Genomic DNA, 25,773 nt, shown 5'->3' on the forward strand with positions numbered 1-25,773 from the left:
TATACAGTAAGCCTGTTATCTGAAAGTGACCAAGACACATTTAAACAAATTAGATAACATACTCATTGCAGTTATATTTCATCTGCATTTATCTGATATTTTCTTTAAATTAATCATCGAAAAATTAATTAAATTAACTTTGTAATGTATTAATTTACTCGTTCGATTTGTAGACATGATAATATTAATTAAATTAATATTTCCACGTATATTGTTTAATTATTTTTGTAGCAATCAAATTAGGCAAGTTAGGAAGTCAAATGAAAATCCGGTGATATGCACTGAGTGATCACTGAATTATGAACACCTACCTAGTACCGTGTTGGGCCACCGTTCGCACGAACCACAGCCCCTATTAGCTTTGACATTAACTCCACTAGACATCTAAAGACGCCCTCAGGCATTTGCTGAGGCCATACTGCCCGAAATGCTTTCTACAGTGTCAGTATACATAACGGTTAAATTTCCATACGCCAGTTACAAAACATCCCACAGGTGCTCAATTGGATTGAATTCAGGCGAATTTGAAGGCCAATCAACATGGGTGATAGCTTAGTTGTGATCCTCGAACCACTCGTGCAAAGTGCGGATCAGATGACGTGGTGCATTATCGTCTTGGAAGATTCCGTTTTTGTCCGGTATAAAATGCAACATGGCAGGATGCATATCATTGCCCAAGAGCTACGGATTGGATGGAACAGTCATCATTTCCGAGAGCTCGTCGCAATCCCTAAATGCATTCACCGCTGCAAGTTTGGACACGCCACACAATACGTGCAAGCGGATGGAGTCAACTTGTGGCCACTGCACCCAGCGGGGGGAGACAATTACAATACGTGCCCAAATAAATCCCAAAATCCCATCTGTGCCAACTGTAAGGCAACCAAAATGGATCCTAACCATTCCATTAGGGACAACAAATGCCCAGTATATTTGAAAGCAAGACGGAACCAGCAGCCAAAAACCGATATGGCAGCACGGCCTGAAACATACAGTTCTAAAGTACAGTACTAAAGTTTATTCAAATAAATTTGAATAAACTTTAGTAATTTGAAATTGAAATGAGGACACATTGTGTTGTTATTCGAGATGAGCGGATGCGCTTCGTCAGGGCTCCTCAGTTAAGTGGATTGAATTACTATTGATTATTGCTTTTAAATATTTGATTTATTTAGTTATTGTTTGATTATTTTGTTATAGGTTTCCTGTAACAGGTTGATTTTTATAATATTATAGATATCATTTTTTAAAGTTAATTTTCGTTGATATTTATTTAATTTTATAATGGTAATTACAAGATCTGCCTTAAACAGTCACAGGGTATTGTGACTCACACGGAAATAACAGATGGCGATTGATTTAATCTTGATTTAATCTGTCGCGGAATCTGTGGAATGTTTTCCAAGGTAGACCTGGTGACTAATCATAGCTCACCTGGGGATTCTTATCTTTGTGATCGATGTAAGGAGTGCATTGATCTTAAATTACAATTTGGTGCACTGATGGAACAATTTGAGTCACTAAAAAAACGGGTGCTTGCCCTAGAGAATAATGCATCCTGGAGCTCGTCAGGGACTCAAGACTCCAGCAAACTACCAAGTGATGCACACCCGATTCGTGCCTCAAAACAGAAAAACCAAGTGCAAACTACTTTGGTTCAAAAGGAATTTGTTTTATTAGGAGACTCCATTGTTACGGAAACGTCGAATATTTTTCGTAATAAGGATAGGTGGAGTGGAACCAGGGTATGTCTGCCGAAAGCAACTATTAATGATGTCACCAACAGATTGTCAGATTTTAAGGGGTGTAAAGAGAATATTATTATTCATGTGGGGACAAATGATATTAAAATCGTCAGATCGTGGGTACACGATCTGACGATTTGTTGGAAAAATACAGGACCATGCTGAGGACATGCCGCGAGCTAGGCCACATGTCTATGTCTATGTGTCTGCAGTTCTGCCCAGACACGATAGGAAGCATTATATGTTAAAAGCCTTGTGGATTAACTCAACACTTGAAGGACTCTGCAAGGCTTTAGGGGGGAAATTTCTATCAGCATGGCCCACACTTGTAGGTAGAAGGAATTTGTTTTGTAGAGACGGGATACACTTAGAAAAAGGTGGTGCAAATGTTTTTTCAGTATTGTTGAGGATACCTTAAAGGTTCAGGGAAACTGCTAGTTAGGGGGGGATGTGGGTATTACTGACACGCCTTTATCTGATAATATTGGTCAAAGTATCTCTTGTCCGCGTTACTTGTTTTAACCAGCAGTTCGAATTCGCTCATTTTATTTATACTTCAAGAGTTCTTATCTGTTACCCCAACTGGACGTATTATCTAGATGTTCTGGGGGCCGAAACGTTTCACGTGAGCGGGTAGCTAATGTCAGGGAGGAAAGCCTAAAAAACTTCAAGGGTTGTGTTAGGGTTGTTAAATATACAAGAGCAGTAAATCATAATTGTTTATACAGTAACGTTAAAAGTGTCGTCGTCCATAAAATGAGCGAATTCGAACTTCTGGTTAATACAAGTAACGCGGACATAATAGGGCTTACAGAGACGTGGTGCCACCCGGAAATTGGGGATGATGAGTTTAAGTACGGCTTGTATAATGTATTTAGGAAGGAGAGGATAGATAGAAGGGGTGATGGGGTAATGCTTCTTATCAGAAGCAGCCTGAGTGCGACGATACCTTTCTCGGATTCAGACATTTTATATGCTAGTATAGAGTCTGTATGGTGTGAGATAGTTAGAAACAAATGTATAATGCGAGTAGGAGTAATCTACAGACCACGTGATTGTAAAGATTATGACGAAAGCCTCTACGTGCAAATGGAATGGGCAAGTAAGCGTCAATGTCTTATTATGGATTAATTCAATTTGCCTCTAATTGATTGGAGTAAATGGGAAGGAAACTCGACATGGGGAACAAAATTTTTAAATCAACTAGATGACTGTTATTTGTATCAACATGTCAGGGAAAGTACTAGAGAAAAGAATATCCTAGACCTCATCATCATCACACATGAATCAGATGACATAACAGGGCTGACAGTAGAGGAACCAGTAGCAGGAAGTGATCACGGAGTTCTACGGTGGATGATGACGAGAGAGGTAGCAGAAGTAAAAGGCAAAGGAATGGGTTTTAATTTCAGAAAAGGAAATTATGATGCCTTAAGGTACTACATGGCCTCTATTAACTGGGTAGATATCGCGCAGAGAATGAATACAATTGAACTGTGGTACGCTTTTAAAACATTACTCACAGATGCCTTGAATGCGTATATACCAGTAACAAAATACTCCACGAGGAGGGTTCCAAGATGGATGAATAGTGAAGTTGCCGCATTACTTGAGCAGAAAAAGGTGGCATGGAAAGGTTACAGAGCAATAAAAAGTACTGAAGCCTATAACAGCTACAAGATGATCTGTAACAGAGCCACAGAAAAGGTTCGACAGGCAAAGGCAGTTTATGAGAAATCACTTGCAAACAGAGCAAAGAGGGGGGATAAAGAATTCTTCACATATACAGGGTGTTTCAGTTAAACGTTTCAGAACTTCTAAGAGGGGTAGGGTACATCCTGACAACTCGAAATCATATAGCAATGTGGGGTCGGAAATGCTTTCCTGAAGCGGTGTTGTACACAGAATCACCATAAAGAAAAGAGACCGTAAGTGAGAAATCGTTTTAATAATACATGAAAAGAAGCAAAAGGTACATGGATTAAAGTAAGTGTTTGAAGTTTCTTTCACGGGCTACAATGCACGCCTCACATCTCCGACGCATGGACATCCGAACATTCTGGAATACTCCAGGCGAATTTCGAATTTCTTCGGCAGCTACTGCGATTCTTGCAACCAGCTCCTCAGCATTGTCAACAGGGGTGTCATAAACTAGCGATTTCATATGACCACAGAAATAAAAATCAAGACATGATAGGTCGGTTGACCGAGCAGGCCAACGCACGGGACCACCACGTCCGATCCACTGTTGACCAAATGTGACATCCAGGTAGTTACGAACATCTCCGCTATAATGGGCAGGGGCTCCATCGTGTTGGAACCACATTGTCTGTTGCGTCGATGCAGAAATCTGTTCATCTCTCAAAAGTTGTGGCAATACTTGCTGCAGAAAGATCAAGTAGATAGGTCCGGTTAGACGACACGGTAACAGGTAAGGTCCGGTGAGGTGATCTCCCATAATACCGGCCCATACATTGACCGAAAATCGAATCTGTGCTGCACGACGTCGTATTGCATGCGGTTTCTCGACCGCCCAGATATGGTCGTTATGCGTGTTGAAAATTCCTTCCCTTGTGAAGGATGCCTCATCGGAAAACAACACTTCAGCAGGAAAAAGGGGATTTGTAGCACATTTTCCAAGGTACCACTGTGCGAAAGCAATACGAGGTGCATAATCCTCCGGTTGCTGTGTCTGGACACGCTGCACGTGAAACGGATGCATGTCTTGTTCTCGGAGAATCCTCCAGACGCTGCAATGGGAAACCCCGACTGCGTTTGCTAGACTTCGTGTACTCGTTCTTGGATTCCCCTGTACATGCTGCAGCACATTCTGTTCGACGGCTGGAGTCCGTGCTGTTCTTACCCTGTCCCTGTCAGCTCTTTCAAATGAACCTCTCTCAGCTAACCTCTGGTGCAGTTTTGCAAAGAAATTATGACTGGGAATACGCCTCTTCGGATATCGTTCCGCGTACAAACGCTGTGCGGCTGGCCCACTACAATTTGCAGCCCCGTACGCCAAATGCATATCGGCTAACTCTGCGTTCGTGTAATCATCCATCCTACTAACCTGGCGTTCTTGTTCAAGAAATTCGAAATTCGCCTGGAGTATTCCAGAATGTTCGGATGTCCATGCGTCGGAGATGTGAGGCGTGCATTGTAGCCCGTGGAAGAAACTTCGAACACTTACTTTAATCCATGTACCTTTTGCTTCTTTTCATGTATTATTAAAACGATTTCTCACTTACGGTCTCTTTTCTTTATGGTGCTTCTGTGTACAACACCGCTTCAGGAAAGCATTTCCGACCCCACATTGCTATATGATTTCGAGTTGTCAGGATGTACCCTACCCCTCTTAGAAGTTCTGAAACGTTTAACTGAAACACCCTGTATAAATGCCAAGAAGAGCAGGACAAACTAGATCGGACTTTTACGTAAGGGAAAGAGGATAGAATTAAATACACCAGCTGCCGTTGCAGATGAACTCAACAGTTATTTTGCATCGATATTTACAAATGAAAAGCCTTTTGTGGCAATGGGAAATTGTGGGGGCGAAGTTAAAAAATATGTAATTAATGATATTGAAATTTCGCGAGATTATTTAATGAAAAAACTTTCGAGCCTAAAGGCCAGTAAGGCTCCTGAAGTCGATGGAATATCTTAATCTTAATCGCAAGTGAGTGCATTGAACCATTGGGGCTAATTATGCGAGCATCACTAGACTCTGGGGATATTCCATTGGACTGGAAAAGTGCCAATGTATCTCCCATACATAAGGGTGGCTCTAAGAGTGAAGTGGGAAATTATCGACCTGTCAATCTGACTTCAGTGGTAGGGAAAATCATGGAGGCAATGATCAAGGGTTGAATTCAGGATGATTTGGATAGAATTGAAATTCTCTAATCATCTCATGGGGTACGACCAGTCAATATAACCTTACGAGAATCAATTCAATTGTCAATCGATGTGTTCGTTCAATTTTGGGCCTTCCCTGGAATGCATCGGTGACTTCGAGATATAAGGAAGCGAGACTCTTAAGCATCTACCAACTGATACAAAAAGCTGAAGCGGTCTTTGTCTACAATGCTTTGAAAACACCAAACTTTCCTCCTCTCTTCAGATCCTTTTTTATAACAATAGAAGAAGAAGGAATAAGATATAATTTAAGAAATGAAGCGAACCTGAAGGTTCCGCTTTTCAGAAAAGCCATAGGCCAGAAAAATATAAAATACAGAGGCGCAAAAACCTGGAATAATCTTCCTGAAAACATCAAAAATGCCATTTCACTAAACAAGTTCAAGAAGCTCCTGACTGAACACATCACCAGGGGGGTCTGATCTAAATCACCTTCCACTCAACTCCTGAACTTTCCACAATGCATACCAGTTTGGAAATTGTGTAAACAAGTTGAAGGAATAGCTGTCATAAATTGTAACATTTTATGCAATTATTTCATAATTTTTCTTTCATACTTGCTATTGTAAAAGTACTCACAATGTAATTATAAGTATGTACTGTTGTTAACCACGTGACATGTGTGGTTGGTTTACGTAGTCTCGGTAATGGAATGTAGAAACATGTCCGATTCATGATGTATCTGTTTTTATTGTTATCTTTTTCAAAGGGAACACCCCCTAAAAAGCCTCTGGCTTATGTGTTCTCCCTCCCTTCTTGCTGTTATCTCCCAACAATTGTAACACAAAATAGGGATAAATAAATTATCAATTATCAATAAATTATCAATTATCAAGAACACTCAGCATGGTTTTGTAAAGGGAAAATCATGTTTAACAAATCTGGTTCGCTATTTCGAAAGGGTCACTCACGAGCTGGATTTAGGGAATAATTTCGACATTGTTTATTTAGATTTCAGCAAAGCTTTTGACTCAGTCCCACATGAGCGGTTGCTTTATAAGCTGGAACAGGTTGGAATCACTGAGAAATCCTTAGATGGATAGTAGGATGGCTTCAGGGCAGGAGGCAGATGGTTGTCATCAATGGCTATTCTTCAGATTGGGTTGATGTAAGAAGTGGGGTTCCCCAAGGATCAGTATTAGGACCACTGTTGTTTTTAATTTTCATAAACGACATCGACGAAGGGATAGAGGGCGTGATGTCTAAATTTGCAGATGATGTTAAAATTGGTAGAGTGGTTAATGATCACTGTCAAGCTGAGCTTCTTCAGAGAGACCTAGATTGATTTCAGGAATGATAAGAAAAATGGCAGCTATGGTTTAATCCAACAAAGTGTAAGGTATTACATCTGGGAAACAGTAATCCCAAAATAAGTTATTCTCTTGGTGGAGTTCAACTAAACCCAGTACTGGAAGAAAGGTTCTTGGGTGTTACGATACGGTCAGACATGAAATTCTCTGAGCATTGTAAACAGGTTGCAAGGAAGGCCCATGGTGTTCTATCGAACTTTTTCAAGTAGAGATAGGGACGTGATAATCCCATTATATAAGGCTTTTGTTAGACCATACTTGCAATATTTTGTTCAAGTAGGGAGACCGTATCTAAAGAAAGACATCGAGCTTCTTGAAAGGGTGCAAAGAGGCGTAACTTGCCTGGTGGGATCGGCAAAAGGGTGTCCTTATGAAGAAAGACTTCGAATATGTGGGTTGCAGAGTTTGGAAACTAGACACCTTAGAGGAGATTTGATTGAGGTGTTTAAGGTTCTGAGAGGCATCACTAAAATTAATGAGGACGAAATTTTCAAGGTTATAAATGATGTTAGAACTAGTGGACATAAATTTAAGTTATGGGGAGATGTTTAGATTGGACTGCAGGAAGTTTTATTTTAGCCAGCGAGTTATAAATTACTGGAATAAGTTGCCTATACTGTAAAGGCTGACAGTTTGGGGAAATTCAAAGGTCATCTGGATAGTACCTTGGGGTGAGGGAAACGCATAGGATGATAGGTTTAATTTCCTTTTCTTTTATTAATTAATATTATTATTATTATTATTATTATTATTATTTTATCATTGTTTTATTCTGGTTTCTTTTTTTTTTTTTTTTGGCTGGTGCAGCATAAGCCATAGGCTTTCTTTCACTATGCGGCCATTACTAATATTAATACTAATACTAAATGCCCAAATCAAAAATCAAATTATTTATTAGGGTCACCCGTAATTGATTACATCTACCTATGTGTTTTGGGTCTGTAAATTGTGTGTTTCTCTTGTCGATTTGCTGTTTGCTGAACCAAAAGCACCAGTTTCTGGTGAAAAAAACCTCGCTATCTACACCTGAGACTGACTAACTCAGCCATGGAATGAAAAAAGCCCATTAAAGTTCCTCGCGTCATCAATGGGATTCGAACCCGAGCCTTTTCTACCCGGTGTGAGGAGGACGGTGACGATACCACTGTGCTACCTACTCGCGCAGACCAAATAAATGCACAGAGGGCTAAAGCTGTGGCTGACCAAATTCGGCTAAAAGCAGACGACGATAGCTCCGATAAAAATACTAGTACAGGAACCATACACGCACAGTAAGCAAGTCAGGAGATATCCCCTGCATTACAAGATTGTCCAAGCTGCGAATGAAACTCCGTGGATAGCAATCATCATTCGTAACCCACAATATTACTTTAACCAAGATCTCTTCTCTTTTCTCCCCATGGGTTGTATGTGCAGAGGTTATCAGCCCCTTGGGCTCGTTTCATGTTGTCTCTCTTTACTGCAGACCCAGCTATGACATCACCACAGCAATCAACTATCTCCAAGAATTGAGTAATACCCTACCAAATGGGAAAATAATTATCGGAGCGAATGTCAATTGCAGATCGCCGATTTGGCTCAATACCACTGGGGACCGCCCGGGCACATACAATGGCCAACACCTGGAGGAATACCTAGCTACCTCCGCTTACAGTATACAGAATCTTCCAAACAACCTACCAACTTTCTCCGGCACCCTCGGGAATCAACAATCGATATTACCCTTGCAACCCGATAACTCTCTAGAAAACTAGCAAACTGGTATATCAATGAAGCCTGGACCACGTGGGATCACAGAGGTATCATCTTTAACTTCACAAGATCCATCGACGCAACTCCACCAACCCGACGACTCGAGAATCTGTGCGCCGACTGGAACAGCTTCGTTGACGCTCTTCAAACCCCTCACCTCCCAACATCTCTGGCCAATGCAGACACAGATCAATATTAAAGAACCATTACAGATATTATGACCAGAGCTTCTAACCAATCCATTAAGAGGAAAATCCCTTGCTTAGGAGCGGTCCCATGGTGATCTCCAGAGCAGGCCCAGTTACGTAGAGAAGTGCACTCTGCAAGGAAAACATTTTAGAGGGACAGGGCATCCTGGCCAGCTGCCGAAGTTGAAGCCCTCTGAAACGTCAACAGAACGTTAAGGAACCAATATACAGCCCGTATCCGGTCTAGGAAAAGAACATCATAGGAGAATCTGGTCACCACAGCAAGAAACGCTTATCCTTGGGGTGTTGTATATCGGATCACTACAAATAAATTCCCTAGAGGAGAAGTCATTAACTCTACTACGACCCCACAAGGAACTATAACAACCACCTGGAACCAATCTACAGTATAACTAATATATTGGACGCCTTCTTTCCCGATGAGAACTAGCCACTGACCTCATCCCAATTTGTAATAATCCAACAGAACAAGGAGTATAATACTGCACAAATAGAGCTTTGTGCAGTATTATACTGCCTTTACTACTGACGAACTGCAGCAGGCCCTTGCCACAATGAAGAAGAGAAAATGTCCTGGTCGGGATCTCCTGGAACCTGATATTGTCAAAAAGGCTATACAAACAAATTTTCCCATTTTCCTGGATTATTTAATAAATGTCTTAGCACAGAATCCTTTCCCACAGATCTGAAGCTGGCAAATGTGAAAATTATTATAAAGAACCCGAAAAACCTCCGGAACAACTAGCTCATATCGCTCAATCGCATTACTTACAACTTTAACTAAGCTCTTGGAGCGACTCTTGTTAGTGTGAATCAAACAACACTATGAAAATGCAAACCTTCACTCTGACAACCAATTTGGATTCTGCCCTGGACAGTGCACCGAAGATGTCCTACAGAGAATCAGCACAGCAGACACAACTACCAATGGAAAATACTATCTGGCAATCTCAGTTGACTTTGCTGGAGCCTTTGATATGCTCTGGTGGCCGAATATCCTCCCACGCCTCCGGCAAGCTCAAATACTGGGAAATTTGTACAACTCCATTAATGAGTACCTTACCAACAGGGAAATCTGCATAACAACCACCTACAGTAGCATCATACGTGCAGTTCACAGAGCTCTGTCTTGGGCCCCTTCCGGTGGAACGTCGTCCTGGATGAACTCCTCACGATGAACTTAGGCGCGACGTCATTGCTTATGCTTTCGCCGACGATCTTATCCTCACGCTAACTGCATACTCTAGAGCATTCCTAGAGGCCAAGGAAAACTATACCCTAAGGATACTCCAGGATTGGGCTACTCTCCACAAGTTGCCACTCTCCTTCTAAAACCAAATCGATTCTACTGAAGGGAACCCTATAGACCACCCGACCACCACAGATCAAGCTACCAGGATGAATAATCCTTCTGGTCATGGAACTCTAAAACTTAGGAATTATGTTAAACTGTAAACTATCATTTTATTCACACCTAGCATATCTACATACGAAAATCCACAACTACACAGCCATGATCGCACGTGTGAGTAGGAGCAATTGGGGGATATAAAGACGCACCCTCTCTCTTCTCTATAAGTTTGTGTTCCTGCCCACAATTACTTACGGTGCTGGAGCATGGTTTACCACAGTCACCACTGTTAGAAACATACGAAAACTTGGAACCATCCACGCTGCATGTTATTCATGATGACAAGGGCCTGCCAAAAAAAAAACTATTATATTTAGGCCACCCGAATAATTAAATTCATCTGCCGTGCTGTCAATTTGTCTGTTTGCTGGACGAAAAACTCCAGATTCTGGGGAAAAAACCTTGCTATCTATGCATGAGACCGACGATCTTATCCTCACTCAGCTACGGAGTGAAAAAAGCCCATTAAAGTTCCTCGTGACATCGACGGGATTCGAACCCGAGCATTTTCCACCCAGTGTGGGGAGGACGGTGACGAGACCACTGTGCTACCCACGCAGACTACAAGGGCCTGCCTCACATCAGCACTCCTCCTGCTCTTCACGTTTTGGCTGGGGTCCTGCCTTTGGACCTGGAGGTGATCCGCCGTGGAATAAACTATCACCTGTCAAGAGGAATTCCAGCCACCATCCTTAACCACACAATTAATCTCACAAACGAAATTCGTATGGAAAAGCGAACCCTCTTCTCTGTACTCACTCAAACTTGACAGGAGAGATGGATAGACACAGGCAAAGGACCAATCACGAAGGAATTTATTCCCCAGGTGGCTACAGTTTTCCTCAAAACTCCCTCTTGGTTCTTTTCTGGTCTCCATGCTATATATCTTATTACTGAGCATGGATCTATCAAACAGAAGCTGACCTTGATGGGTATTGAGGAGAACCCCCTACTGCTCCTATGGCCAGAAGAGGACTGGGAACATATGGTTTATACGTGTCCTCACTAGGAAGACTTAAGATGCCGTTTCATTTCCAAAATACATGATCTCCCACGAGCTAGAGAATATCTGTACATTACTGAGTAGGAATATTACCTGGCTTTTACCAAGTTTGCCCAGGACCTGTTTGCTGTAAAAAGGTCAAACCTTGCACAGACAACTGCCTCAATTGAACTAGCCTTCTGGCTTTCATCTTATCCTTCATCTCTATGGGACACTCTCTTCCCTCTGTAAGTTGACAAGAACAGGACTGGATCGGTATTCTCTAACTGAAAACAACCTTCATGGACATGGCATCCACGGTCTTGCCACAACTCAACCAGACGTGACTCCCTGCTAACCCTCATGTAGGTAGGATTTGCTTACCCTTCTGTAGGGTAGGATTTGCTAACCCAGCATTTTTAAAAAAAATATTTTAATTGTATTTATTATTATATATTATTTATTTATTTTAATTTTTATTTTATTTATTTATTTTTAATTTTAATTTAATTTAGTTTAATTTTTATTTATTTATTTATTTTTAATTTTAATTTAATTTAGTTTAATTTTTATTTATTTATTTATTTTTAATTTTAATTTAATTTAGTTTAATTTTTATTTATTTATTTATTTTTTTTTATTTTATTTTTTTACTTGGCCTTTGCCTAGGAAGCTCAGGCGACCGTGGCGGAGACCAGCCAGAGAATTATGGGCAGCCTGGCTACCTCCTAGTGGTGTGTGCGGGCAACGTAAGGTCCCATCAAGGGCCCTGCGGCCAAATGCCAGGTCACACAATAGAATATTGTATTTCTTCACAGCGTACATGCGACGCAGATGGCGCCTCCGTAGCCAGGTGGGAAGGAGCAGCAGTGCGTAGCACACGCTTCTTGATTTGACCGGGTTCAAGCCCATCACCACCAAATACGGAGGATGGGGAAAGGGCAGGGAATGACCACCGCATATCCCAGAGCAATATGGCCTTAGTTGCTAATGCTCCTAAAAACCAAATAAAAAAACAAACAACAACAACAACAACAGCGGCGCAGATGTGCGAAACCATAGGTGGCGCCGAACCCTAACACTATGCGCACTATGCAGACTTCATCTTCAGGGAGGCTGAGGTGTCCAAACACATATACCTACTCATGTCCAGTTACCTTGACAATAGAAGCCTCATTGTCAGAACCACCCACTCTCAGCTAATCAGGCCCATACCATAAGATGCCCTCAGGGCTCTTTCCTAGGTCTTCTCTGTTGATAAATGGCTGAAAAAAACCCACATCAACACTGTCAAGCTGGCTTAGGCTGATGATCTTGCCATTGTATTGTATGGAAACTCAAGATTTCAACTTGAGGCTGCTGCATCTTGGATGATCTTTTAGAGTGATGTGAAGTAAACAAACTATCAGTCTCCACCACAAAGCCCCGACAAATGCTCATCAAGGGTACAATGAACACCAGGCGACCACCGACAGTAAAGTACAGACATGCCCAGATCAAATACACAGGAATATACAAATACCTAGGAGTAGTACTGGATGACAACAACTCTTTCATATCGCATTGTGACGTCATCAAGGAAAAAATCAAGAATATAACTGGGAAGATGGCTGGAATCACGTGGAGGGACTGGAGTCTTAAACCCCATGCACTCCTTCGGTGCTGGCGCATGGGGACACCGCATTGAGAAAAAGTCTATTCAAAAAAAGATAACTCAAGTACACAGGATAATCCTCCTAACAGTGTCCAGAGACTGTAGAACTGTCTCCACCCCGGCACTGCAAGCTATTTGTGTAAAATTGCCCCTCTACCTAGAGATCATGCATTCATATCTCAAATATCACCTGATAATTGGAATCATCATCATCATGTGTCATCGTTCCGCTATTCCCCAGGTCGACGTATGAAGCCTCGCCACCATACACTGTTCGTGTACTTCTCTCCGTCGTTGATTTCATTATAGTTTCCTCCTCTCTTAATGACATCGTTCTTTATCATGTCTTGCCATCTCATTCTTTGTCTCCCCCTTGATCTTTTGCCACTTAATTGTAAATCAAACATTCTTCTTGGTAAACGCCTCTTGTTCATCCTCTTTACATGTCCGAACCATTTCGAACGGGACCTTTCAATCATGTCCTGGAGTTTTTCAACCTGAATTCTCTCCCTAATCACACCATTCCTGATTTTTTTGCATCTTGTCTTTCCGGCTGTGCTCCTCACAAATCTCATTTCATCCTTTTTCCTCATAGTCCAAGTTTCAGATGCATACGTCAAAATTGGTATGCAATAGGCCTGATATATAGGCTTCTTACATTTCAGTGGTATGTTCCTGTTCTACATCAGATCTCTTGTCTGCCTATGGAAATTCCCGCCCGCTTGTATCCATCTACTTATTTCTTCGTCTATCATTCCTGTTTTTGTAATTATGCTTTCTAGATACTTGAAGTTGCTAACCGTTTTTAATTCTTTCCCTTCCATTGTAATGTATCCGTCAAGCTCGCCACTCCTCTTTAGAACCATTACTTCACTCTTCTTCTGACTGAAAAACAGTCCAAATTCATTGGCCATACTAGCCCATATATCAACTTGCTGTCGCACTTGTTCCCTGCTTTCTCCCCATATGCACAGGTCATCTGCACAGATCATCTGGTTCTGTCCAAGTTGTTCCACCACTCTACATTGCACATCATTCATGACAGCTGTGAATAGTAGCGGTGACGGGACGCCTCCTTGCCTCAAACCTGATGTTATTTCGAAACTCTCCATCAACACCATCACTGTTCTTACTTTGCTCATTGTATTGGTGCACATATTCTCAATTCTCTCCACAAGATGGTCCTCTATCTCCAAGTTTCTCAAAACCTCCCACACTTTCTCTCTCTTTTCGGAATCAAACGTTTTCTTTATATCCAGAATACCATCCAAAATGCCATTCATAACACTTTTCCATCAGTTGTCTGATGCCGAAAATTCGATCCACCGTCGATCTGCCAGGCCTAAAGCCATACTGTTCCTCGGCCATCCTATTTTCAATCGTCCCTTTTATCTTCCGCTCTAACACTCTCTCATACAGCTTACTCACATGTGATGTCAGTGTGATGCCTCTATAATTGGAACACTTTTTCTTCTTCCCCTTCTTGAATAACGGGATGATCAAACCTTCTTTCCAGTCCTTCGGCACCTGGCTCTTATCCCAGACCTTATGGAACAGTCTGTCTGTCCACGCTGTCCCTGCCTCGCCTGTAGACTTCAGCATCCCTCCATTTATCTCATCCATACCAGCAGACTTACTTGTCTTGATGTATTTCCATGCCTGCATTACATCATTCCACCTCAAGTCTGTCTGCTCTCTCTCTCCGTATCTTCTCTTCCATCCCCTCTTCTATGATCAACCTGCCTTTGTCCCTTTTTTTGGCTGTCCTGCACGTTCAACAAATTTTCAAAATACTTCTTCCATGTTTCTCTTATATCTTCATCTTTGGTTATTAGGTTCTGATTCTCATCCATCAAGTATTTGCTCTGCTAATTCCACTGGTGGGAATTCTCTCCTGCTTATCTAGCAATCCAGCTGAGTTGGGATCTTCGCTGGTTCTGATGCTCGGCTCAGGGCGGGAAGATAGACAACCCTCTTAGAGACCAGTTGACCTTAATAACCTGAGATGGACCCCTTCTGCTGACTCCTTCGGGAGGGGATTAACGGACACCACCGTCTAGACTTTCTTTGCTTTTACTTTCCTTCATTAATCTTGTAACTCCTACTTTTTATAGGGATGCCTCCTTCTGTCTTCCCCTACCTTTCTGTCTACTCTCCCTCCCTCCATTTTACCCCACTCTTCAGCAACTATTTCCTCTTCTGTTCAGTGTCTCTTTAGGACTTCTCTAGAATTTTCTGGAAAGTCCGGTGAGAGACGCGTCCTGGATATTTTCTGGTGCATCTCCACTTGGCTGAGGTTAGGAGGCTGGGAACAGCCGCCCAGGTGTCTGCTGCTCTCTAAGTCGCCAGGTGCCGGCACACAACAAACATAACACTTACACAGCCGGCTTTAGAATTTGCCTGGTACAGATGATACAGCGGTGTATGGAGGAACCCTGGAGACCGCAAAAAAGAACAAGAAACACACACAAAAAAGACCTCACCAGTGAAATGTTTGTTTGTACAGGGGTCCTAGACCTTACCAGAAAAGCATTCTCTGTAATCAGCAACAGCCTTCAGCTGCCTATATAATGTGCACCATGCACGACGAGTCCATGGACTCGACCCATCGTGCATGGCGGCAACGGACGCGTGTTGCACGAGGTATTTGGACTCATTCAACCAAGCGCTGGTTTGAAGTTCCCCAGTGCCCAAACCAGCGTGTTATAAGGTATAAGGTATAAGGTATGTTAGTGTCTAACGGCTCCTGGGATTTCTCCCATCTCCGCGGGTGTACATTGTATCGGGGCCAGAGATTTGAAGTGTGTGGGGGTCATGTGCTGTATATTGTGTTGTGCCCTTTGTTCCTCCGGTCTATTAGCCGCCGAGCCCCTAGTGGGACCCGACGTTACCACACCATGCCACGGGGAGGCTGACCGGGTGTACCACTGTAGCTAGAGTACTCTGGCGGGTCCTGCCACCTACTTTCCTGGGATTTCAGTGGCTAGGACCAGATTTAAGAATGAGATGATCGCTGTTTCTTGAGCAACGGTTGTAATTTTAACAGAGCGTAGGGTTGTTCGCTGATAACTTGTTCTAGGGCCAAATAGGTCGGGCAGTAATTTTGATGTTTTTAGATTTAGACCTGTGGGGGCATGAGTGTGTGTGTATATAAAAATATATATACACACACACCCACACACAAATATATATATATATATATATATAAACTAAAAAAAAAAAAAAAAAAAAAAACGTTGTGCAAGAGAAAAGTAAGGGAGAAAGGCAAAAAGACTGGAGGGTAGGAAACAGAAGAAAGGGGCCAATAGGGAAGATGGCCCCTGATGACAGTGTGGCATGCCCAACGCCTCACCAGAGAGAAGAGTGGGGTGGCGGGTGGACGAAAACCACCTCCCCACAAAAAAAAAAAATAAATAAAAATAAAAATAATAATAATAAATAAAAAAAAATAAAAAAAAAAAAAATCATTCTGTAAGAGAAAAATAGGGGGGGGGGGAGTAAAGAACGGATGGCAGGAAACAGAAGAAAGCCGGAAAAAAAAAAAAAAAAAAATGAGAGAGAGATATACCCCGCAAGTTCAGGGTAGGTACAGCTAGCACGGCCAGTCAGTTGGAGCCGACAACTTGCTGGAAATCCAGCAGTGTGAGTGCTGCTATGGTGGATGGGTCATGTTCAGTAAGGTCTAGTTCAGGTGCCGTCATTGGGACTCCATTTGGTGAGTCTTTGTCGCATCCAGACTGAAGGCTGGTCCAGTAGTCCATCAGAACGAACAGTGGGGGTGGTCAAAACCGGGAGTCCAAGATTAATGGTCAAGTCCAGGGATCGATGCTAGGCCTCTTCTTGATGAGATGTGTCACGTCTGGTCGAGAAAAGTTTGTCCAGGAATCAATGATGAGGAATTTGTCAAAGTATGTGTGGACCCTGTCTTTGATTGCACTGCTGGTCAAGTCTTGTGCAAGTTGGTCCAAGGCGTTAACATCCATGGCTCAATGATGAATAGCAACAATTGGCAGTCATGGTTGTTATGACCTATTGATTCGGATACTAAGGTGGTGGTAGTGCTTTCTGCCTGGTAAATAAGTCCATTGCAAATTGAGTCAGAGCTCGGTAAGTTTCTTCATTCTGTAGGGTGAGGTGTTCTTGATTTTAGTAGTTGAAGCGTAGTTTTGTTATTAGGATCCTCCTGAAGTCCTCGTAGATTTCACAGCTGTGGGCAAGGTGCTCCCACGTCTGATCCTCTCCACAGTGGCAGCGGGGTGAGTCTGAAATTCTGAAGTCATGTAGTTTTTTCTGGAAGGAGCCATGTCCAGTGAGGAGGTAGGTAGCATAGAGTCCTGGTGAAAACCAGACAGGTGTGAGGGGGTAGAAGGCCCTGACATCAGGGAGGAATCTTTTGGTGACAGCGCCTTTAGTTGATGTCTGCCATCTTTCTTGCCAGGTGTCTGTTAGATGTTCATTAAGTCTCATCTTTTCAGCGTTTCTATTATTTGCTGGGTCAGTGGTGAAACCTGCACAAGTAACTGCTCTTCCTTTGGCTATTTGGTAGAGCAACCCATGACGAACAATCTCCAGGTCCAGTGGAAGAGATCCAGTGAGGACCTGTAGCGCATGGGTGCTGACAGTGCGACAAGCACGCGAGGACAGAAGGAGAAGAGAGCGCTGGATAGTTCCTAGGCGCGATCTGTTTACTACGGTATTGGCCTTCTTGTACCAGACTCCAGAAGCATAGGTGATAACCGGGATGAAAACTGCCTTATAGAAGAGTGACAGCGTTCTCTTCTTTAAGCCCCAGTCCTTCCGGGCAACTCTTGAGACTTGGGCAGCATACTTCCTGATCTTAATCCTGAGTTGGTCTAGATGAGGAGTGAAGGAAAGGTTTTTGTCTAAGATCAAACCTAGATATTTAAGCTCTGTTTTTAGTTTTACTGTAACACCATTGACCTTGATTTGGGGTGGTCTTCTCAAATCAAGGGTGCCTTTTAGTAGGATCGAATTGGTTTTCTCTGGGGAGATCTTTAGGTTGTTATGCTCTGCCCAAGCTTGAAGGGTGGAGATGGCCTGGTTGGCAGTTGCTTCTAGTTGGGTTCTGTTATTGGCAGAAAAGAGCATGACCAGGTCATCTGCATAGGCCTGGGTTTGTACATTGTTGAGTTTGGTGTTCAGGAAATCATCCAGCACCAGATTCCAGAGGAGAGGCCCCAGGACAGATCCCTGAGGGCATCCCCTGAAGACTAGTCTGGAGACACTGCAGTGGGGAGCAGACACGACAACTCGCCGGTCCTGGAGATAGGTCTTGATGCATCTATATAAGTTTTCTGGGACATGCGCTCTTCGGAGTCTGCCCAGGACGCTGGGCCACCAGAGGGAATCGAAGGCACCAGCAAAGTCAAAGGAGATTAGTAGAAAGTATTTGGAGTTGCAGTTGGTAGCAGCTTCAATGATTGTTTCCAGTGCATCAATCGTGGAGCGTCCTTTCCGGAAACCGTACTGCTTAGGTGAGGAGAGACCAGCGTCATTGTAGTGGGCTTCTATTCTATGGGAGATCATCCTTTCGAGAAGTTTGCTGAAGACTGGCAGCAGTGCAATGGGCCGGTAAGATTGTGGCAGATCATGTGGTTTGGTTGCATTCTTCAATATAAGTCTAAGGATTGCAGTCCTCCATTGTGTGGGGAAGAATCCTTGGTGGAGACAGTGGTTTAACAGGTTGAGTATTGTAGTGGGAATAAGTTCAATGGCCTTCTGGACGATTTCTGGATCGAGCATGTCTCTGCCCGGAGCCTTCTTGTTTCTGATTCTAGATGCAGCTAAGTTGAGCTCGGTTGTGGTGAAGAGTTCTTCAATTGCAGTTGTGTGATATGTTTCATTTTCCATGCAGAGCTGTAGCTGTTCTGGTGTGTGTGGGTCAGCAGGCTGCTGAAATGTAGCGTCTAAAATATTATTGATAGTATCTTGCCACGATCTGGTATACAGTCCGTTCGGTAATTTTGTGGTTGATACGACCTCGCCTCTGGGAAGCTTGTTAGTGGTCACTTTGTACACAATCCCCCAGGGATCGGCGTTCCCTTCAGTGCTTACCAGGGCTTCCCATGAGCGCCTTTTGCGCTGTTTTATTGTTGTGGTATACTGGTTCCTGGTCACTCGATATTGCTGCAGTAAAGCCTCTGTTTCTTCTGGAGGCCATGTTCTTCTTGCACGTTGATAGCGTTTTCGTCGGTAAATGACTTCGCGTCTAAGAGCCTGGAGTTCAGGTGACCACCAGGGGACAGCACCAGGTGTGAATCTCTTCTTTTTGATAGCCTTGTTTGCAGCATTACTGACGAGCTGTGTAATTGCACATTGATGCTGGTCTGGGCTGAAGCCGCTAGGATTGAAGCGGCTGGCTGCACTGGTCAATTCCTCCTTAAAAAGGTTCCAGTCAGCCTTATTCAGGGCATATCTTCTTTGTTGAGTTCGGTTGGTTGGTTGTGTGACTAGTGAACGGTGTAGTTGGAAGGTTAGTACCCTGTGGTCAGAGGTGGTCCAGTCCTCACGGACTGTCCAGGAAGCAAGGTGCTGAGCAATGGAGCTTGAGGCTAAGGTGATATCTATTGTAGCTTCCCACAGGGTACTGGAGAAAGTTGGCAGGCAGTTAGGTTTGTTTAGAATGACCAGGTTGCTGTTAGACAAGTAGTCCTCAAGACGTTGGCCATTTCTATTTCCTCTGTGATTTTGAGTTCGGCTGTGCCAAGCTGGGGACCTGCAGTTAACATCAGCCCCTATAATGAGTTTAGCATTTGGCATTTGTAGCTGGATGGTCTGTAGATATCGGGTGGCAGGAAGAATATCTTCCCCCGGTCGACAGTATATCGAAACTAAGTAGAATTGCCCCAGTGGTGAAATTACATGGGCGCACACAGCCCAGCTAGTACACAGATCAGTGATTTTGGTGACAGTCAGTTCGGGATTGCGAACGACGATCGCGGCCCAGGGTGCGTCACCATCAACCTGGACCACTTTAAATCTTAAGGGGTAGCCTTTTACCTCCTTGTTATGAGTGTATGGCTCCTGAAGCAGCAGCACATCTAAGTTCTCTTCATCTGCCTTTTTGACCAGTTGTGCAGCAACAGCCTTGGCCCTCTGAGCGTTATGTTGTGCTATTTTCACAGTGTGGGTATTTAGGTTTGGTCTGTTACTCCCCATATTCTATTCTTGATTGTTGAGCACTTCTGGCTTTGAGATAAACTGGGCAACTGCTGTCACGGAGCGAATGGTTGGCTGGCACTTTTAGGGCCTTGCAATTGGCACATGTGGGAGGTTGAGACTTTTTGGGACATGTAGCGTATTCATGCCCCATTTCGGCACAGTGGCCACAGGTGGGAAGATTTTGCCTGCACGTATGCGTGGTGTGGCCGAAACGGCAGCACCTGAAACATTTGGGGACGGCTACATGCTCCCTAAAGCGGTGGCTGCCCCAGTTGATGTAAATTCTTGTTTGTTGGGAGAGGATCTTCCAGGCCTTGGGTGATAGCTCAAAGACCCAGTTAATGGTGTGCCCAGCTCTGGGTTTTGTTTGGAATTTAGGGATTATGTGAGAAGTTGGTTCTTCATCTGGGAGTTCCTGTTTCAAGTTTCTGTGGAAAATTTCGCTTTGCAATTCCTCTGGAAGGAGATCCTTGTCCACATCTAGTACCAGTATGCAAGGGCCCTTTTGTCTAGGGGGCTCGGCCAGGAGTCCCAGAGATGGTAATTTAGGATTCTTAACAATCAGTTCAGCATCCTCTTTTGTGGCTGTTTCTATAATTACTCCTGTATTTCGCGTTTTGCGAATTGACTTGATTTTAGTGTTCTTTAAGTCATCTGTCAAGGAATCCATGATGGTCTTCTTGACCTCCTCACTGGACATACGACCTTCATTGGTAAGGGGTTTAAGTACCACAAAGTTAGGTCTGGGTGATAGCGTTTTCTTCAGTGTAGTCCGTAGGTTGGTACCTGAATTGTTTGTCTCGTAGCTCAGTTCCTGAGATTCGGGAATAAAGTCCGGTGGTGACTTCCTCAGCGTCTGGGCATATGTGGAGTCGCGCTGTCGCATTTGTTTTACTCCACAGTCAGTGTAGGCTTCCAATTTTGCAGTTGCCTTTTCGCTTTCCAGGTGAGTCTGGATAAGCAGCGATTCTAGCTTATTCCATAGGGTGACGATTTCTGCCCTAAGAAGTGTTGTAATTCTGTTAGTTGGCTCTTTGAGCACGTTCTCCAGTGCTACTTTGAGTTGTAGCGATTGTTGGATAACTGTCCCCTCAGGCATGCTGGGGTCAAGGGGGAGGTCAGGTTGTCTCATATCTGTGTACTCGGTTTGGGAGAGGGGGGGTTCCATGGTCCCTCTGTTTTGAGATTTTGACCTGGTTTTTCGATCAAATTTGGTACCGATTGATTTTTTGTTCTTAATGGGGGGTTCAGTTTGAGATCCCTCATGTTCTTCGTGTTGCTCTGCTATTTTAGGGTTGTCGGTCACTGGCAGGGTTGTGTTTACAGCCGATTTCCTCGATTTACCCTCCATTTTGAGCAGATACGAATTGGCGAGTTCACTCCGGATGAGCGAGTGGCGAGACAGTCTCACAGAAGAAGCTCAGAAGATGAGTGCAGATGATACCCACTGCAAGTTAGTAGGTGAATCAACTTAAGAAGTGCTACACAAGAACAGTTACCACCAATAGGATTTACGTGCTGTTAAGTCACGTGCTATTTGCCCTGGGATGACATCCATATGGTCATTATAATGGTATTAAGTTACACCAGTGCTTGCAATATTATTTATATCAAGTGGCACAATTATAATTTCTGCCGAAATTGCCAAAATCAGCCGTTCATATCCAGTATCAGCGCCCTAATTTAAATAGCCGACTGGGCTAGGTGAGTAAAGTGCCTGCCTGGCAACCCAAAGGTCGCGGCTCAAATCCCTCCTCGGGCTTGGATCAGAGTACTGCAAAAACCTTGGGAGGTGTATTATAGCCACAGAAGCCGATGCGCCAACAACTAACTAGGGTTAAACGAGGCAGTCAGCGATTCCTGAGTTAGGCCTAACAATATTACAAAGGTAATAAACTAATATTAACAGTTTACAAAATCTATTAAAATTTATATCCAGTTAGGGAAAAACTTACTGACAATTTCTGCACAACAACTGAAATAAATAAAACACAATGAAACCAGCGTGTTGTTGACACCACAGCATTCGTCGTCGAATCATAAAGAGTCTACCAGAGATTATAGTAGAGTGAATTTCTATAGGCAGTTAAGAAACGCAATGCCTACGTAAGCAGTCAGTACCACGAATTATGTGGCTTATAGGGTGTACTATCTCGAAGATATTTCTAAAGGAAAAACGTCCCATATTAATTCACTATCTGTCGGACATTTTTTCGAAAATTCAAAAAGGGCAGACATCCAAGACTCAAATATTCGGTACGATGAGACATCAGTGTGATTTTTAGCTAGATTTTGATCAATTAAATTCAAGTAATAGAAACACAAGGAATTCTTCGTCATGTATCTGTCTAAAGGTATCGATTCTATTACATTTTGTTACCTTTTACTAACTGTGCCAGGTTACTCATTAAAAAAGATGCCACCTAGTTTGAAACCACTCAGTGTCTATAGGAAACTCACTACAGATAGTGAGAAAATCACGAAGATAGAAGTCGCAGAATAATGGATTGCTGCTATTTGTATCCAACAAAAGAACGACATCAAATTTCTGTCACGCAGGATATTCCTCTTCTGTGTGACTTCCCCCTAGCTGAGTGCTGACATCTGTCGTCCGGAAAAGCAACATTGGGGTGTAATGACGTATCATAGGAAATATTGAACATGGCCTGAGAAATCGATGCGCCAAAATCCGCCAGTTTTATAATTTTAGATTAAATTTCATTGAAATTAAATTTAACAATAATAAAATATAAAAAATATAATATTTAATACAGAAATATATTTGTATATAAATGCAGGGAAGTATAACAAGGGCAACAGTGACTGGGCTGCTATTGGGCTCGTGATTAAAGAGCAAGCGGTGGTCGGATGATAGCGAGATAATATATTAAATACATACCTGGAATATATTTAATAACCATCCAAGTCACCACGAAGGTACCAGCGTGATGAATAACGTGTAAAAAAGTGACATGGCTGAATTTTTTCCTGAGAATGAAGAAAGCCTAGAAAATACAGATATTACAGCAAATTTGCGTCGTAAAATATGTATATCAAACTTGTATATAATCCTGACACATACAAGAAGTACAAAATCGAGATGAAAGTAGAAAATTTAAATAAGTAATTTTGGAAATTATTACAGAAAAATTATGTTGATGGTTTCGCTGCTTTGGAATAAACAGTTTAGCTTTAGTCAAGCCTGGATCTGAAATTAATGCAAGGATCTGTTGAATTTATCGACATCATAAATTTTACTTCATTCGTTTGGGAGGTTAGTGGGATTGAAACAACGCGATCATTTGAAACAACTTTAGTTTTGCAAAGTGTTTTCCAATTTCAATCACAACATTAATAAATTTGTGGCGCTGCAAAGGACAAATTTCACCTTGGAAAAGAGGAAGAAGCCTGTTGGTGCTAGATCGGATGAGTAGGGTGGATGGATGATCTGTTACAAAGCAATGTTTCGTCAAAAATGTCTTCACAATAAGTGTGGAATGGGCAGGAACAAGAATCAGTTGCCCTTCTCTCAAACTTGCGGCCTCACCCGGGGAAATGCGCTTAAATAGTCTTTGAAGCATCTGTTCGTAGAACCGCGGCATTGACGCCCTTTTTCCATCAGGTACAAATTATTAGTGAGTAACACCCTCTTTTTCGAAAATCATAATCAGTCTTGTCTCGATTCTGGACTTCTGCAATGAAACATTTTGGGCCTTGCTGATGATTTTGAAGTCCACTGCATGCCCTGATGCGTCATCTCTGGGTGGTTCTGAAACACATAACATTCATCTCTAGTAAAAATACAGTCGAGGAAATTGGGAATCTCTTGACAAGTCTGGATGAAATCTTCGTACGATCACACTATTCGTTACTTCTGCTCACCCATGAGGCTGAGCTGAACAAATTTTGTACAATCTTTCTTTTTCCCTAAATCCTCATGCAGAGTTTGACGAACCATCTCTTTATTCATATCCAATTCATCACCTATCAGTCTGAGGATCAAACGATGATCTCTTTCCACAATTTACCGAAGTTTTGCAACTCTGTCCTCATTTAGAAAGGTCGATGGACGTAAAGATATTTGAGATGACTTCTTGGGTCATCTCAAATATCTTTACGTGCGTCTTTGAACCATTCAAGCATACTAGCGCGACTTAACGTTTCATTTCCATAATCAGATTTTACAGTTCATACATTTCTGTTGCAGATTTTTCCAGTTTAAAGAAAATTTTGATATTCGTTCCTTACTCCATTGCAAAATCGTGGGACAGAATGTTAACGCTGCTAACGAAACAGGTTTTTACTTACAGTTTGTCAGCCTACTGCATATCCAGTAGGCTGGCATAGTGCACTCCGGAAAGTAGGCAGTATAATGCACTCCTAGAATCAGTTTTAATATTGCATAAAACAATATTAAAATTGATTCCAGGAGTTCACCAGGTTATCTTACTTAACTATTTTTATACAATAAATTTCGAAATCCAATATACAAACGGAACATTTGTATTAAAGTATGTAATATTTTGTACATAGCTAATTTTATGCATAAATCTTTCTATTTACAATCTCGAAGTCGTTTATCAAATTCAATTCTGTTTGTTTTTTTTTTTTTTCCAGGGAGATGGATTTCAGCCCTACTTCAATAGAGTGGAGAGCAGTTTTTGAAAAACACAATATCCATATTTGTACTCATTCAATAAAATAAAATAAAATAAATGAAAAACGTAAAAAAACATATACTTACTGTATCTGCTAATTCAATTAGTTTCGTAATCCAATATACCCAAGCAATTAAATGTCCCTAAAATGCACAATATATTATGAATATCATTTAGCAATGATAGTGTAAATGTTATGTACATTTTATTTAAATAAAATATATCACATAACAAGCGATTAATATTTCTTTGAAGGAAAAGGAAAACAAAATTCAACCTGGTATTTATTACAGAAATATATTTTTATCTCTCTGTAAGTTAAGTTCATTTTCGTATTTGGCTGTTTAAAAAGTACAAACAGGAATTATCTTGTAGATTTACAAGTTCCAGAAATTATAGATTTGTGTTCTGTTGCATTTTATGCAAAAGAACACAAAACCTAAAAAAAAAAAAATTAGGGAAAGGACAAAAGGATATATACAAGAAAATTATGTCACAAACCAAGGATTCAAATCAGTAGGTCGCAGGGAAGGTCCACCTTATCCTAAGGCGAAAGGAGGGTTTGGAGAAGGAACTTCAGGACTAAGTCATGGAAAGCAGGTGTTCCCATGTGAGTGTCATTTGAGGCCAATTTGCAAGAATATCCCACATAACAGTACAGAGTCAGCCATGAATCCTACCCAAAAATGGGTTTGCAAGAAGAAATCTAGTCCCATGGCGTAGTGTCAGATGTATATTCTACTCCTGTTGGGGTTTTCAAGAAAGGAATGATTCCGTTGTGAGTGCATCCACCAGCAGGGGTATCATCCCACACTCCAGTGGAATGCCAGCAAGAAGATCCTACCCCAGGTGTGGTTTGCAGATATGATGACTCATTACGGTAGGAGTATCAAAAAGTGTTTCTACTCAAGTTTGGGTTTGAAAAGGTCAGGAAGTTAGAATTCCGTTTGGATGCCAA

At 42.2% G+C, this 25,773-nt stretch overlaps 1 protein-coding gene across 1 annotated transcript in view; it reads right to left on the bottom strand.

Moving 5' to 3' along the window:
- LOC150091692 (uncharacterized) overlaps positions 1-25,773 on the bottom strand; it is a 163,626-nt gene that overhangs the window by 97,065 nt on the left and 40,788 nt on the right. The window contains exons 5-6 of the mRNA XM_090369286.1: positions 24,902-24,958; positions 23,057-23,162 (exon numbers count right to left, since the gene is read on the bottom strand). Coding sequence (XP_090225412.1) covers positions 23,057-23,162; positions 24,902-24,958 — 163 coding nt within the window. The remainder of the gene's footprint in view (positions 1-23,056; positions 23,163-24,901; positions 24,959-25,773) is intronic.

This window comes from Mastigoproctus giganteus, chromosome 1, assembly GCF_048544385.1.
Source record: "Mastigoproctus giganteus isolate SK-2022 chromosome 1, ASM4854438v1, whole genome shotgun sequence".
Classification (NCBI taxonomy): domain Eukaryota; kingdom Metazoa; phylum Arthropoda; class Arachnida; order Uropygi; family Thelyphonidae; genus Mastigoproctus; species Mastigoproctus giganteus.